The following is a 15407-nucleotide window of genomic DNA, read 5'->3' on the forward strand; positions in this document are numbered from 1 at the left end:
AGGAACAAAAAAAAGTTGCTGGAAAAGCTCAGCAGGTCTGGCAGCATTTGTGAAGGGAAAAAACAGAGTTAATATTTCAGGTCTGGTGAGCCTTCCTCTGTTCTGAGGAAGGATCACCGGACCCGAAATGTAAACTCTGTTTTTTCCCCTCACAAATGCTGCCAGACCTGCTGAGCTTTTCCAGCAACTTTGTTTTTGTTCCTGATTTGCAGCATCCGCAGTTCTTTCGGTTTTTATTCACGTCTTTTGTCTTTTTTTCTACAAGTAAGCTTTTATTTGAAACTATATTTTTGCCTATTATGCGCTACTAAGTTCTGCTAGCAATGGTACCCGAGAGGATACATTACTATGGAAATAGCACACTTGAAGCAAAATCTATTAACAGGCACTAAAATGGTTAAATATTCTGCGTTTCCGATAGGTAAGATTATCCATTCTGTTCAACTTTTTAATCAGCTCCCACCAGGTTCTTTTCGATCGTTACTTGCTTATGTGAGTGTAAACAAACTTAATTTAGACTCTCATTTTTCTCGTGCGAAAGTAAATATAAAAACCACAGTGCGATGGGTCCGCCTTAAGAGCTTGGCTAAGATGAAATGTTTCTATTAATTTGGCGCCATCAATTTGGCATTCCCGACGCTACAGCGAGTGAAAAACAATCTCGCAAATAAATTTCCACAAGCCGACGTGTGTTTTGGCACCTCACTGCGTGAATTGTGCTGGGACTCGAACATTCGACATGTAAAATATGCTGCAAGGGAATTGCTCAGTCTGCAAGTGAAATCCACCTATTCAGCAGTTTCTGTGAGGCTTTCATTCGATATTTTCTAACAAAATCATTATTATCTAGACTCACATCCCGTTAGTTCAAGCTATGTAAAGCTACAAGGGACGCAGTTGTTCAAGACTTCAGATGGTTGTTTTTCAATGCAGTTACTGAGGCCAGGTATGCTTTAAAAGCACACCTGCTAAGCTTACTTGTAATATTTTGACTTTAACGACAAGCTACCTATGAACTAAGAAAGTACTGTGTATTTTTTTTGACTGATCCTCATCATTCTGATGTGATTTACCATTTTGTTAGACGTGTACATTATGACTAAGATCCACTGCAAGTAAATTGCCTAGGCTTCTCTAAATGCATTCAGCAAACCGGCAACATGTACCACCTGGAAGGATAATAAAACAAACAAAAACTGCGGACGCTGAAGACCTAAAAGCAAAAACAAGTTGCTGCAGAAACTCAGCAGGTGTGGCAGCATCTGTGGAGAGAAAGCAGAGAGACCTTCTAGAGAAGGGCCACTGGACTCGAAACACTAAACATCCACGGATACTGCCTGACTCACCTAGAAGGACATAGCCAGGAGAGGTACAGGAACACCACAGCGTGCAAGTTCCCCTCACGTCATCCTGACTTGGTACTATCTCACAATTCATTCACCGTAACTGGGCCAAAACCCAGGAGCTCTCGTCCTAATACCACCATCGGTGTCCTTACTCACCCTAAGGACTGCAACAATTCACCAAAGCGGCTCAGCACCACCTACGCCAGGGCAATTAACGATGGGCAATAAAACAAAAGCTGGCCTGTAACCAGCGACGCACACATCCTGTGAATGAATCTTAACAATACCCTATATACACATACATTTTAAAGCTTAAAGAATGTTTGAACTGACATGAAATGTTAATAAACAAGAAAGTTGTTTTGAGTTCTCTGACCAGGGTGAAGTTCTGTCTTGCATGTTTTTGTAATGACCCTTGGCAGATTGTGTACCTACCGAGCAGCTGCACTGGGCACACTGGTTTGGGTGCCGAGACAGAAATAGCCCCTCAGCCACGAACATCTCTCCATGCTGATAGCTGGTGCCGTTGTATTCACAGGATTTCCCAACGATTTTAGCAGCTGCTGGAATATGATGTTCTTCTGCGTTGGAGAGGGGAGGAAATGGCATTAAAAATAGCAAATGTCCACAGAAAGTCATTTCGAGTGGAGTGTAAATACCAATGAATGCACACTTCACGTTATCAACTGTGTTCGGAATTTTTCAAAATAATTCACCTGCACATTGCACCAGAGGTATGTGTGTGTTAAAAAGTGATAGAACCTGCATTAATATAGCACCTTTCGTGATTAGGCTGTACCAAAGTGTTTTACAGCCAATGGATTACTTTTGAGGTTTGGACACGATTGCAATGTTATATTTACTTTACAATAAGCTTACGCCAACACATAGTTTACACTTACGAATCGCTAAGTACAATCTCTATTTACTTGACGTATTTCTTCCTCGAGCAGCCATAGTTTATCCATCGGTTGTGTTTTCTCGCCAACTGCTATTTCTCAGGCTGGGACAGATCTCGAGAAGAACGCTGAGCACATTGCTGATGTTTATAAAGGATAACATCTATGCACAAATCGTACAACAGTCTCTGGGGTGTCTTTTTTTTTTGCGGGGGGGGGGGGAGCAGGATGAGGCGCTGCAATAAGCAGAATTCGCCACCAGTCGTTGCAATGCCTTGAATATGGGGCGGACAGTAGATGACTGGAGAAGTTCGTGCTTGTATCTTCGCTGCACGGTGCACTGCCCAGATGTTAAAAGTAGCGGCAGAAATATGGGGATTGAGCGAACGTGTTTCTAATCAGGCCAGTTACGAGAAGCCAAAACGATTGATGTGTGACGTGCATTAAGCTAGCTCTTGGGGCCAGTCTTCCTCACATGGATACCAAGATACTGTCCCCGACAACAACTAAATATGGACATCAAAAATAGTACATTTAAACACATCCACACTCCCCTAAAAAACGAGAGCGCTATAAAATCAACATTTATTCTATTTAATTCGCTTTCTGACGGTTTTACTAGCTTTGCATCAAGATTTAAACGGGAGTTGACTTAACAGCATGCGTTATTCTGGATTCAGTCGTCACGCTCTTCTTTTCATGTGTTACATTAAAAACAGTTCAGATTTACAGAACAAAGGATACAACACAAAGAAGCCATTGGGTCCGTCATGCCTCTACTCTTCGGGAAAGCTCCCATTCCTGTGTTCTTGCTTTGGAATGTTATTATTGAATCTACTTCTGCTACCCATTCCAACTGGGCATTCCGGACCAGGGCAACTGGATATGTAAAATAAATCACTTATCTCCTCTAATTCTTCTATTACCTTACATCTGTGTCTTACTGACCTTACTAACTCCAGCAAAAGTTTCTCCTAGGTTTCTCTATCAAAATCATTTATTAACGATCTCTAGCAAGGGCAGCACAGTGGCTCAGTGGTTAGCTCTGCTGCCTAACAGTGCCAGGGAACAAGGTTCAATTCCACCCTTGGGTGATTGCCTGTGTGGGTTTCCTCCAGGTGCTCCAGTTTCCTCTACAGTCCAAGGATGTGCAGGTTGGGTGGATTAGCCATGCTAAACTGCCCATCGTGTCTAGGGATGTGCAGGCTAGGTGAATTAGCCATAGGGAATGCAGGGATAGGGTAGGTGGAATGCTCTTCATAGGGTTGGTATGGACTTGATGGGCCAATTAGCCTGCTTCCACATTGTAGGGATTCTATAATTCTAAACCTTCTCTGCTTTCAGGAGGACAGCTTCTCCAAGCATCCAAAGCCCTTACTACTCAGTAACATTCCCCCTCCTGCATCTTTGCCAATTTTGTATATATATTTTATTATCCCTAAACTTGTATAAAGATTATGTAATATTAAGCAGTACTTGTTGGAAAGTCAATTATCACACCACGTACACAACTCTCAATTGACCGCTTTGTCAAAGAATTCAGTTAAGTTTATCAAAAATGATTTGCCTTTAACAAATCTGTGCTGACTTGCATTTATATACTGACAATTTCCTAAATGTCATTTTCCCCACACCAACAAAATTTTGCTCCAAGGCCTGGAATTGTTGAATTGATCAACCCTTATTTTATGAACCTGTGTGCCACATTTGAAATCTTGCAATCCTCTAGGTCTATTACCAAATCTAGGAATGATTGGAAGATTGTGGCTGGAATCTCCATTTCTACCTTTAACCAGTAAGTTGACAAGATTACTTTTCTATTTTGATTGCTGCCATTCTTTTGCGTTCCTCCTTTATAAAAATTAATTCTATCCACTATGTATACTACCATCCACCTTTACTGCTGCACTGACAGCATCCTGTATTCATTTAATACCTCAGTCATGCCCTCTGCTTCACCAGAAGAACTCCTTTTCATCTCTTACTTGGCCGTACCTTGTCTTTGACTGCATTTTTACTATTCTTACATGTACAAAACATATTTGGACTCCTTTTTTGTGACACTTCCTCTTTGCCCATCTTATAATTCTATCCTAGACCTACTTTGTTTTGTTTTTTATTTTCTACTTGAATGTGTATTTATTTATTATGTTTTTTCTAGCAACTGCAGATATGTCACAAACTTTTTTGATTACTTCATTTTTGACCCTGTATCTTTAATCATCTATGGAGCTCTGCTTTTGGCTGTTATCCCTGTTCCTCTTGTAGGCTATTCTGACCACAAAAATACAGTCATTGTCATGAAGGGTAATTGTCAGCCTGAATTATTAACTCTGGTTCTCTCTCCACAGATACTGCCTGACCCGATGAGTATTTCCAACATTTTCTGACTTTATTTCAAATTTCCAGCACCTACAGTATTTTGCATCTGTACCAGACATTTCTTCCTTGAAGGCTTCCCATTGTTCATACTGTTCTGCATTCATACTGTTCTGCATGAGAAAGTTTGACTCTATCAAACCTGAGCTAAATTGTTGGAATCGTATCTGTAGTACACATTTCTCTTAGAATGTTAACAGCTCATCAAATCTGTGCCTAGCCTCTGAAAGAGCAACTCAGCTAATCCCACATGCCCTGTCTCTCTGTGTAATCCTGCAAATTCTTTCTTCTTCAGTTGTTTCTCCAGTCCCAGTCTGAAAGACTGATTGATTGATTGAATCTGCCTTTTCAGTCTCATTGTATACTAAATAAATCCTTTAGATTTGTCTCCAATAGAGAAGAGGGCGTTGTTACTGTAGCAGTAAAGTAGGAGGTAGTGTTATACTGAATATGTATTCCAGATCCTAATCACTTGCTACATCAATGAAACTTTCCTCATGCTGCCTTTGTTTCTTTTGTCGATAACCTTGGGTGCCCTCTGTTCTTGAACCTTTCATCAATAGGAACAGTTTCTTCCTATCTTCACTGGCCTAACATCTCATGATCTTAAACATCTCTATCAAATTGCCTCTTTACCTTCTCAAAGGAATGCACCCCAGCTTCTTCAGTTTATGAATGTAACGGAAGTCCTTCAAGTCTGAAACTATTCTGACAAAAAGTTTCTGCATTCCTGTCCAAAGCATTCAGATTCTTTCTAAAGTTCAGTGCACAGAATTGGATAAAAATACTCCAATTTGGCCAAACCAGTGTTTTATAAAGGTTTATCAAAAACTCCTAATGTTTGTACTGTGTGCCTCTATTTATAAAGCCTAGGACCACATATGTATTTTAGACCAGTTTCAATGATCTCTGCACATTTTCTCAGGTTTCTTCATGCCTACATCCCCTTGAGAATTATACTATCTTTCCTTGTTCTTCCTACCACTCCTCACTTCTCTGCATTAAACTTAATCTGTTCTGTGTCACCAGCTTCTCTGTATCAATTTGAAGTTTTTTTTTCTCCTTACATTATTAACTTGTGACTATTCTACTCTATATTGGAATAATTAAAGCCCTTCATTACTACAAAATAGTTCTTGCATCTTTCAGTAATTTGATACTCAAATTCTCTATTCAGTAGCATAATAGATCTTCTATTCTTCTTTAATTGCAATCAAATAAGTTCTACCTTAGATTCCTCAACTATGTCAGCCCTCTATATGGCTATAATAGTTTCTTAATGCCACCCTTTTTATTCCAACCTATTTCTGAATATCTTGTATCCAATAATAGAAGGTTCCCAATCTTGTTCCATACTCTGAGCTTTGTCTCTATCATTGTCACAGCCCAACACAGTGTCAGGTACCTGCAGTTCAACAAACATATTTACATGGTACATGCAGTTACACACATGCGGATGAATTAAATATGATGCTGTGGTTCCCTGTCACTTTGGTTGACAGGTTGGGGTGATGGGGATAGCCTGCCCAAGGAAAGAGTAATCTAACCTGCAGTCAGGGTAGAAGCAGGTCTTCTGTCCCTCGGGGACTGGAAGTCCACCTTAGAGGCTGAAATCTCATTGCACCAGCAGAACAGTGGTAACACTGCAGCACTGCACTTGGTGATGAGCCAAATCATGCTGGATAGGAGATTTGAAAGTGTTTGGAAGTGACTGAGGGGTTTGGGTCGCATTTTGAGAGGCAATGAGGAGAGGACAACCCACAGGGTGTGGGTTACAACTTGGGAACTCTCTGATGGGCCAAGTTAAAGAGGGACTGCCCCTCCATGCCTGCCAAACTGGCCATTTGGTGTGGGTTTCATTTATGGCCAGTGATATGGTAGTAGGGGTAGGACAAGGCTCTTAAGTTGGCACCAATTTCCCACTTAAGGGTCTTATTTAGCAACCGGTAGACTAACCACTCAATGCCACTCACACCGCTGGTATAATCGGCGGGGACGAAGGGGTGGGGAGTAAACAGTGGTTGGGCTACGCACTGTATTTAGCATGCAGACTCAAACTCACATAAGATCATATCGTCTAAATCCAAGAGCAAGAACACAAGAGAAGGATCTAGACAGGCCATATGGTCTGTTCTGCTAGCTCTGTCATTCAACATGATCATGGCTGATCTTGGACCTCAACTCCACTTTCTTGCCCACTCTATAATCCCTTGATTCCCGAGGCAGTCCACCATGCCCAGATTATTTTCCTGTAACATTGTCTCTTTTGATGAAGAATGTTCTGAAGAATTTTAATTTTTACCTAAGTGAAGCAATATTACAAAACATTTCTGTCTATACAGCACATTATTAATGATTAGTATATTATATTACATTTAATGAAGATTCAGAGTATTTTGCACCCTAGATAGGTGTTATACTATGTATTGTCAAGCTTCACAGTTCTCGCTCAACAGAAACATGAAAATCATGACTATCTAGTACCTATAATGCCGTTAAAATAAATTATTGCATTTGCCTGCACCACAAATCACCAAAAGAATTTATGCTAATTAACAGCATGTGGCTCTCAAAAGTCACAAGCCTGGATAGTGTAGTATGTAACATTTATGGATATTTGTTGAGGTTACCATTTGGACACATTGCTTCTCTACCATGTGATTAAAAATACAATTTAAATTTTTAAATTAAATAATCTTCAACATTCTGCTACAAAGATAAAATTCATATCTTTTGTAGGAGTATGCATAGATATGCTGAGTATGTTTTCAAAGTGAGCCAGGATGTGAAATTATTTTGAAAAGTTACAGCAGGAGCTTTCAGTTATTTTACCTCTATTTTACCACGACTTCATTATTTCCAAAGGAGCTATTAAGCTTCATGGTGTCATCTGAAAACATATAATAGGTCTTTATAATTGTTAATTTCAAAAGAGGTTATTAATTTAGGTTGTTCATGGACACCAGAAATGGGCACATTTTTGCCACCATGAGAATAAACATACCAACCAAACAACCTCTTCAAATCCCCTTCAAGACTTGTCATGTTTCACCATCTATCCTCAGAACTGGGCCAGAAAACTTTGGAAACACCAATAATTGTTTTAAATATAAAGCTAATACGAGTTTTATTTTCAAAAAATGCTTGAACACAAGATCCTAAATATAAGATGGGGAAATTACATCCAACAAGCTCACACTGTCTTTATGTGTCTTCACATTAGGGTTGATGTTACATATTTTTCAACCATGCAGTGTTAATCTCCTCAATCTGTGGTGCTATATTCTAACACAATATAGACAGCTATGGCTACTCTAAAAGAAAAAATGCATTATAAAAAGCCTTGTAATAATATATATATTTGACTCTTTTAAAAACTTTGATCTGTGATATCAATGATGTTTTATTATGTGAAAATTTTACAGTACTTCTTAATATTTTTGATTATCCATACATACTGTTGCAGAATGTTTTGTATGGTTTTCATATTTGTTCTGTCATATGTACTGTCATATGTTCATGAGCCTATGCATCTTTTTAAAGTATTTGAGAACTTTCCTTGCCATCAAATTGCACCATAATTCAGAATATAAATTGGCAATCAGAAAATTACGCAAGAGCACACACCTGAAGTACGAACTCTGTTTCCCTCTCTACAAATGCTACCATACTGCTGAATACTTCCAGCATTTTCTGTTTATCTTATAGTTTCAGCATCCGTAGAATTTTTTTCTGGTACATCTGTTTATCCAATCAGACTAAATGAGTAGTGAAGAGTCAGAATCAGAAAATATAATTTAGAATAGTGAATTCAATAACAAATGAGGAACAGAAAATAATCTACAGGGAGGGAGAGTAAGATTATATTAAAAGAGATTTAAAAAAGTTCCTCAAATTAATTGAATTTGAAGTAATGATATTTTATACCTGTAAAATTACTTTGCTGCTGGTGTTTAACTAAGACTTGACAGGCTGTTAAAAAGAATTTAGTTCTGGTCTACAATGCCATTGTTTCAACATCATGTCACCTAAGAAATTTGTATGGCAAGCCAGGGCGGTGAGAGACTGTTTTTGCAGAGTTTACACAGGAGCTTGTAAAATAACCAGCAACTTTTGGATTTTCACATTTAATTTTCTACATGTGCTTGCTAGAAATTGTTCCTCAGCTTATACGCAAAAACAGGGAGCACTTTTAAACAGATAAAAAGTCTGTCCCGATTGTAATTACCTCTTAATTCTGAAGCAATTTTGAGCTATGAACGCAACAATGCAAACTCATTCAAAATAAGGTCAGAGAAACAATTGACAGAACTGACTTCAGTGCATCAGTTTGTGCTGGACTTGTACACAGGCACAGGAGGTGAAAAGTTAATTTCCACCAGTTATACCCAGTGAAACCAGTTTATCTTTACATACATGTCAATATGTATATGTATAACTGTTTTTGGAAAGCAATGTTCTTGGAGCCCCATGCAGGATGTATCTGTGATGTGTATCTCCTGATAGATTAACTAAATAATTGTAAAATGGGTATGTAACACTGATAATTTATGTTTCACTTCAAAAATATTATCCTAAAAGAATAATGAACAATCTGCCAGCAATGGTTTTCATCCTTTGATAGCTGGGTGCACTAGTCAAAATTCTCATCTTTGCACTTCCAGCTGCAAGTAATAGGGATAGTGAATGGGTATTTTGCAAAGTGGTGTTCTGCATATGGTTTGGTGACTCTTCTGATAGAGATTGTTTAAATGATATCTTGGTCAGAAGGCAGTATCCATTCTTTAAATCACCTTCCATAGCCCTACTGAATGTTCTTCTATAGCAATATTTTTCTACATTAGTTTAAGTAATGTTCAGTCTTTACATGATCATATCCCCTTGTGGCTGGCTACTTATAAGTTCAAAACTCTGTATCCTGGGTCTTTTATTAAAGTTAAGGAAGTAAAATTCAGCTTTTTAAAATCCTGACAATCTTTCATAGGCAGCTATAACTTTCAGCAGTTTTATAACAATGGAGAAGTTTAGTAAGGAGGTGCTTCATATATGTGTATGGTGCAATTAGGTTACATCTCACTATTCTATACATTTTATATATAATATTATGCCATATTTTACACTGACCTATATATACTAACACCTACCAGATGCAGTTTACAGGCTGCAGATTAGACCTTGTCTATCTGGTATCAAAATGAAACAAAAATTGAATTGTTCAATGCGTGAATATGGTAGCTAATTATTTGTACTAGTTCATCCAAAGTTTTAACACAATCCAGACTGTTCAATGAATGGACGCAAATTCGAGGTGGTGAGAAAACGTACTCACACACAATAGTTCCAGTGAGGTGTTTCCTATACACTAGCCGAAAGTTGCAGTGTAAATTTGGAGTCTGGAAATCAGGGTGCTAAGTGCCCTGAACAGACCAGGGATGTAGGCAGCCTTTCATATCAAGGACATCAGAAACTGTTTGTGGGTTACAGTTTAATTTCACTTAGTTCATCTTCTATTTTTAAAAGGGAAACGAATAAACCCAATGTTTCTTTGTGGAATTATTGACAAACTCTCACCAACTCCGGTCCATGAAATGAAATCGAATAAGGATCAAGCTACCTGCCGCGTAATCGCCGACATGTCTGACTGAGTAGATGCTGAAGAGGCAGGTGGTGTCCTCCTTACCTGGCACGCAGTGAGGACAGCACTGCTGTGGGACTGTCACTGGGCTGGAGCAGTGGATATTCGGGCATTTCACTCGATTGCAGGCCACGTGTCCATTCTGGAAATGTAAATCCTTTGTTAGTCGTTAAAATACAAATTCAGAGATTGCACCAAGGACTTTACACAGCTTTGAATTGGGCTATCTACAATTCACCACCATCGAGGATTCATTGTTAAAAGGTAGCGTGCGTTTACACAGTCATTAAAAAACCCATTTTGTAAGCTTATCTAAAAACCGAAAGAAGTGCGGATGCTGTGAATCTGGAACAAAAACAAAGTTGCTGGAAAAGCTCAGCAGATATGGCAGCTTCTGTGAAGGAAAAAACAGACAACTTTTCGCGTCCGATGACCCTTAGAACGTTCTGAGAAAGGGTCAGCGGACCCGAAAAGTTAACTCTTTTTTTCCTTCACAGATGCTGCCAGACCTGCTGAGCTTTTCCAGCAACTTTGTTGTTGTAAATTTATCTAATCTGCATCTAATACTCTATATAATCTCTTAAAAACTGGAAGTTCCTCCGCTGCAGCAGTCATTTCCAGTTGAATATTGTTTTGCAACACGCATCATGTTTGTAAATATTTTCATCTCTGACTTATTCGCTTTGTTGTAATTGTCAACTGTGAAAAGTTAGCCACGGTAAAGTTTGTGCGGTGCATTCCCGGTGAAGTGATAAACTGCTGAGCAGATCTCAGAACCTCCCTTCCATCTCTTCACTGATTTCACCGAACCCTTCTGTGAACATCGCAGAGAAAACTCTCTACTGAGTTCCACATTGTTCCATCAATTCTAACGTCGCCAAAAGCCATCACAATCAAGGGGTGAGGCCAATTTTTGGATTATGGTTCTCGGAACTCCATTTTTTTTTTAAAGCAAGTCTACCAAAAATTGACCTAAGTTGCACCTCTGCATGATTTTGCTGATTGAACATTAGCCGCACTTGGACGCTGTTAGCAAGCTCGAGTTGTTACCCTCAAACCTATAACGTTCACACGACCGGGATTTCTAGAATGAGAGAGCTCCAGTCTGGTTCTGTTTGGCTGTAAACACTGACTTTCTACACACTTGATTTACACGTTTACGCCAAGACTCTCTGACCCTTAAAGAAGAAAACGATGATGCTAATGTACCTCCAAACAGAGACAGGTTATGCAATACACGAATCCATAGGGCTCCAGGTAAGGGTGCCATCTCTCTCCCAAGCGGTACTTCTTATCCTGGAACACGCAAAACGCGTCGGACTCTGTTCAGGGAAATGGAACAACGGGGCAATCAGCGCCTTGTTTCATGTGAATACTGACCTGCTGATAGCTGCTTTTCATTAACACCGAAGCCGAATGATGAGAAAACTTCAAGTAACCAGCTTGAGATATCTGCAGACTAAATCTAGTGTCTAACCACAAAACACAAGTCATGCAAGAGTAAAATGTGGAAGACCAGTCGGATGTGATGTAGCAATGGACAGCGACACTAAAATGCCCCGTCTTGGTTCTCCGAGCGATTGGACAATATTAGAACACTTTCTGTTGTGAACAACCTGTCTTTTATCTGAAATGAGGTAGGGGATGGGTTCTCGCGCACATGTTCTACACAGCTAGGGAAAATTAAAACGTGCTTGTATGGGACTTCAATCACTCGCCCAGGAATGTGGTTCGTTTTCTGTTCCCTCAGATCAGCAGCCGACTATTGCGGTTAGTTTGCAGACTGAAACACGTTAGCTGGAGCTAACCAGCACTTTTAGAGCCGAGACTGAATGCCGACAATCACAGCATCCGCAGTACTTCGCCTTTGGAACATTCTGCCTGACCCCAACACCGGCTATTTCCCCACACTGATACAGCCAAACTCATCCCTTAGACAAGACTGGCTCTCAAAGGACAGTGTGTGTTATAGATGTCAAAGCCCGCACGTTTCCATCTTTATGTGCTGTTTTCAACGTTGGAACCGCATTCCCCCCACCCCGCCCAAAAAAAAATACAAGTTCAATCAAGTTCAAACTGAATGGCATTTGTGTCAAACATCAAAATTCTGCAATAGCTCTGACCAGACAGAATCCCTGATATTAGTTTCGGGTAAGAGTTAGCATAACTTGCGATGGAGGAGTGTGTTGGTAGGAACTACAGCGATTATTTCAGATGAGGGCCACAGATAGCAGCAAGCTATAGCGAGTCCGGATTAGATCGAAGTGAAAATCAATCATTCCTCGTGGATAAAGCCGGTAAAGCGGGACACATCATTCAAGTCTGAGTCCAAACTGATGGGAAACTAAGGCACATTCGTGTTATCAGTTTAAGCAGGAGTAGAATCATGTAGAGTTGAGGCGATAGTGTAAAGTAGCAATGGTGGTTGTAGTTAGAAAGCTGGTTTGTTATTGAAATTGGGTGGTTTTGCATGTTTGGTGATAGAAAAGAGCAAAGTGGTACAATAAGCTCAGCGGCCAATAAAGATAAACATTGCGGCAGTTGTCTACATATTGCCTTACAGCTTGGTATAAGGACAGCAGAACCGCCAAGGATTGGAAAGGACAAATACCAGCAATAATGCTGCGGGGCGGGGGTGGCACTGGGATCGATAGTTTTGTCGAGAGGGGCGGGTTAGATCAGGAACAGATAGCTATGGTTGCGGATGAGGTGAAGAACATTGCTTTAGGGGCAGTTGTGTGGGGTTCGGGTTAATTGCAGCCCGCCTCTCATAAGGGCGCTGGTTTCAAGATGAGCAATTGGCTTCTGCACTCTGCCGTAGCCGTGGGAGCCGTCTGCCCGGCTCCGAACAGAATGAAACAATAACAGTTCGGAATCCTTGAAATTATAAATAAGCCCTTCGCAGTTCGGGGTGAGTTCTCTCCGCGGACATGAACCTTGCTTTGAAGGCATGTGCTTGTATCTGTTGTTGCTGCTGGAGAGAAGTTACTATCTCTCCCACCCCACCGCCCTCCCTCACCGACCACCGTACCCTCGGACAGTGTGTGAAGGGATGAGGCAGGGCACCGACTTGCACACTTACGCTTGCTCTGCTCGGGTTTGCCCGCGTCCACCTTGAGGAACATCAGCGCGCAGTAAAGGACCAGGCGCAGCTCCTCTCTGCCCGTCAGTCTCCAGTTCGCTCTCATCCTTCCGTACGGTTTGGGGACAAGTCTCCACGGAACTGCTCTGCAAACCGGGCGCTGTGTTTTTGAACAGCGAAAAAAACAGGGAAAACGTCACTTGAATTGAAGCGGAGGTGCAGCCCCCTTCCTTCCTCTTTTGTTTTATTTGGTCGGAAGATACACCAGACTGCGCAACAAATCCCACAAACACGCCTGACTTTCCCTTCCAAAATAAATCACTGCATAGTTTTAAACACATTCCACACACATCCTACGCTCAGGCACTTTAAGGCTTACGTTGCACGTCCCCCCACCCTGGGCTGTAAAGTTTAAAGGTATATTAACGAGGTGACGTCCTACATCTACTGAACTTTTAAAACATCAATCTTATAGATCCGACACTAAGACATGATCGCACCCCTCAGCGCAGACTGCCCGTGGATTTCACGCTTTAATTGCTATGCCATGAAATATGCATTTGTGCCTTTTCAATGTAATTCCTCGAAACAACTATGCTTAGACAATGTTTCTCTTACACTAGACCTCCATGTGGGATCATTTTAATACCCATTTACACGTTCCCTAAGTTCAACTTCAGTGACTGTCTATAATATTCAGGTAGGATTTCCTGTCAGGATTAATTGGCATTCATTCAGTTTTAAATTAAAACAAAGATTGATGACTACAGTTCGGTATCTCTTTCAGATGTGATATTACAGTTCTTTTATTGGGCAGGAACTCTTTCCATCACTGCTGAAGCCGACCTTCTGTACGGGCGAGAAACTACAGATCCCTCTGACTGATCGGCCTGACATGCAGAAGAATATTCTATTTTTGAAGTCTGCTTCCAGTGAACGAGTGAGGACTTTTTATTTCTGATGCAACTTCGCCTGAGTTACTGGAGATGTCATCCAGCATTTTCTGGCAACACTCTCGGTATGTTGCTGGCGAAAGCTGACGAAGGTTTGAAATAAATCACTTCGACACTGCACCCAAGTTTCTCAATACTAAGACTGCAAGTGACATACTGGCAAAATACATGATATTCATGCATGCACATATAACGAATCACTCTCCAATGCAACTTACATTCATGCCTCAGAATAACTGCATCGGAATATTGGTCACTTGCCAATCACAGCTCCAACTGTTACCAATATCAAATGAGTTTACACATGCGTTCGAGGTTGTTTCCAAGAATGACAATCAAGCAGAGAGATTTTAAATCGGAGCTCTCTTATCCTATTAACCTGAAGGAATGACTTACCAGGAGCTGTTGACGCTGCGGTGTTTATTTTATTAATAACTGGTCCTCTTTCTGCCAGGGAAGCCGGTCCAGTTCCACAGCGCGTTCACACAATGCACAGTCCTCCGCTTTTCAAACGGGCTGGAGTATACCCGAGGTGCTCAGGAGCACAAGCAGCTCGGATCAAAGAATCAGTTCAATTGTGTAGTTCCAACTAACTTTGGTAGGTCAGCGACTTTTTTCTCTTTCTCTTTCAAAATCCACTACTTAACACAAAACAACCAGAGAAAATCGAGCACCTTGTGTGAAGGACTGTGTGTGTGAATTTCTGGGCAGCACACTTGCAGACAATGAAGTCATATCCCCAAGTCTCTCTGACAGTCTAATGACCACACAGTGCCCCAGAGTTTAATGTTCACACTTTCGTTTTCCGCCAAGTGTAACTTATCGTTTCTGAAATCCCTCAGGTGGCCAAGCTCCAATCTACTGCAGGAGATCAGAGTAACTCAGCAGCGACCCCCCCTGACAGTCTCAGGGTCTGCAGCGATGGCCGGGTGGATTCAGGGCCGCTGCACACATGCACAGCGCGCACACAGGACAACCATTTAGAGCGGATCAATCATGTGGCGAACGGGTGGCCGAATTTTAACCGGCCTCCAGCACAGCACCCCCACCTTTAATAAACCCTCTTCGCACTTGTGATCTGATGCAGAGATTTCAACCAGCGAATATCCTGCA

At 40.9% G+C, this 15407-nt stretch overlaps 1 protein-coding gene across 4 annotated transcripts in view; it reads right to left on the reverse strand.

Moving 5' to 3' along the window:
* Positions 1-15039, reverse strand: part of chrdl2 (chordin-like 2) — a 50271-nt gene extending 35232 nt beyond the window's left edge. Inside the window, exons 1-5 of one of the 4 annotated variants that reach the window (XM_048605278.1) lie at positions 14691-15039; positions 13342-13501; positions 11469-11581; positions 10305-10401; positions 1782-1927 (exon numbers count right to left, since the gene is read on the reverse strand). In XM_048605278.1, the coding sequence (XP_048461235.1) occupies positions 1782-1927; positions 10305-10401; positions 11469-11581; positions 13342-13447 (462 nt within the window). In that variant the 5' untranslated portion in view covers positions 13448-13501; positions 14691-15039. Of the gene's footprint in view, positions 1-1781; positions 1928-10304; positions 10402-11468; positions 11582-13341; positions 13502-14140; positions 14164-14187; positions 14248-14512; positions 14534-14690 lie in introns of those variants that run through there. The other 3 variants (XM_048605277.1, XM_048605276.1, XM_020531889.2) reach the window with 3 other exon arrangements.
* Positions 15040-15407: the final 368 nt, after the last annotated feature.

The sequence above is a fragment of the Rhincodon typus genome, chromosome 14, assembly GCF_021869965.1.
Source record: "Rhincodon typus isolate 14 chromosome 14, sRhiTyp1.1, whole genome shotgun sequence".
NCBI lineage: Eukaryota > Metazoa > Chordata > Chondrichthyes > Orectolobiformes > Rhincodontidae > Rhincodon > Rhincodon typus.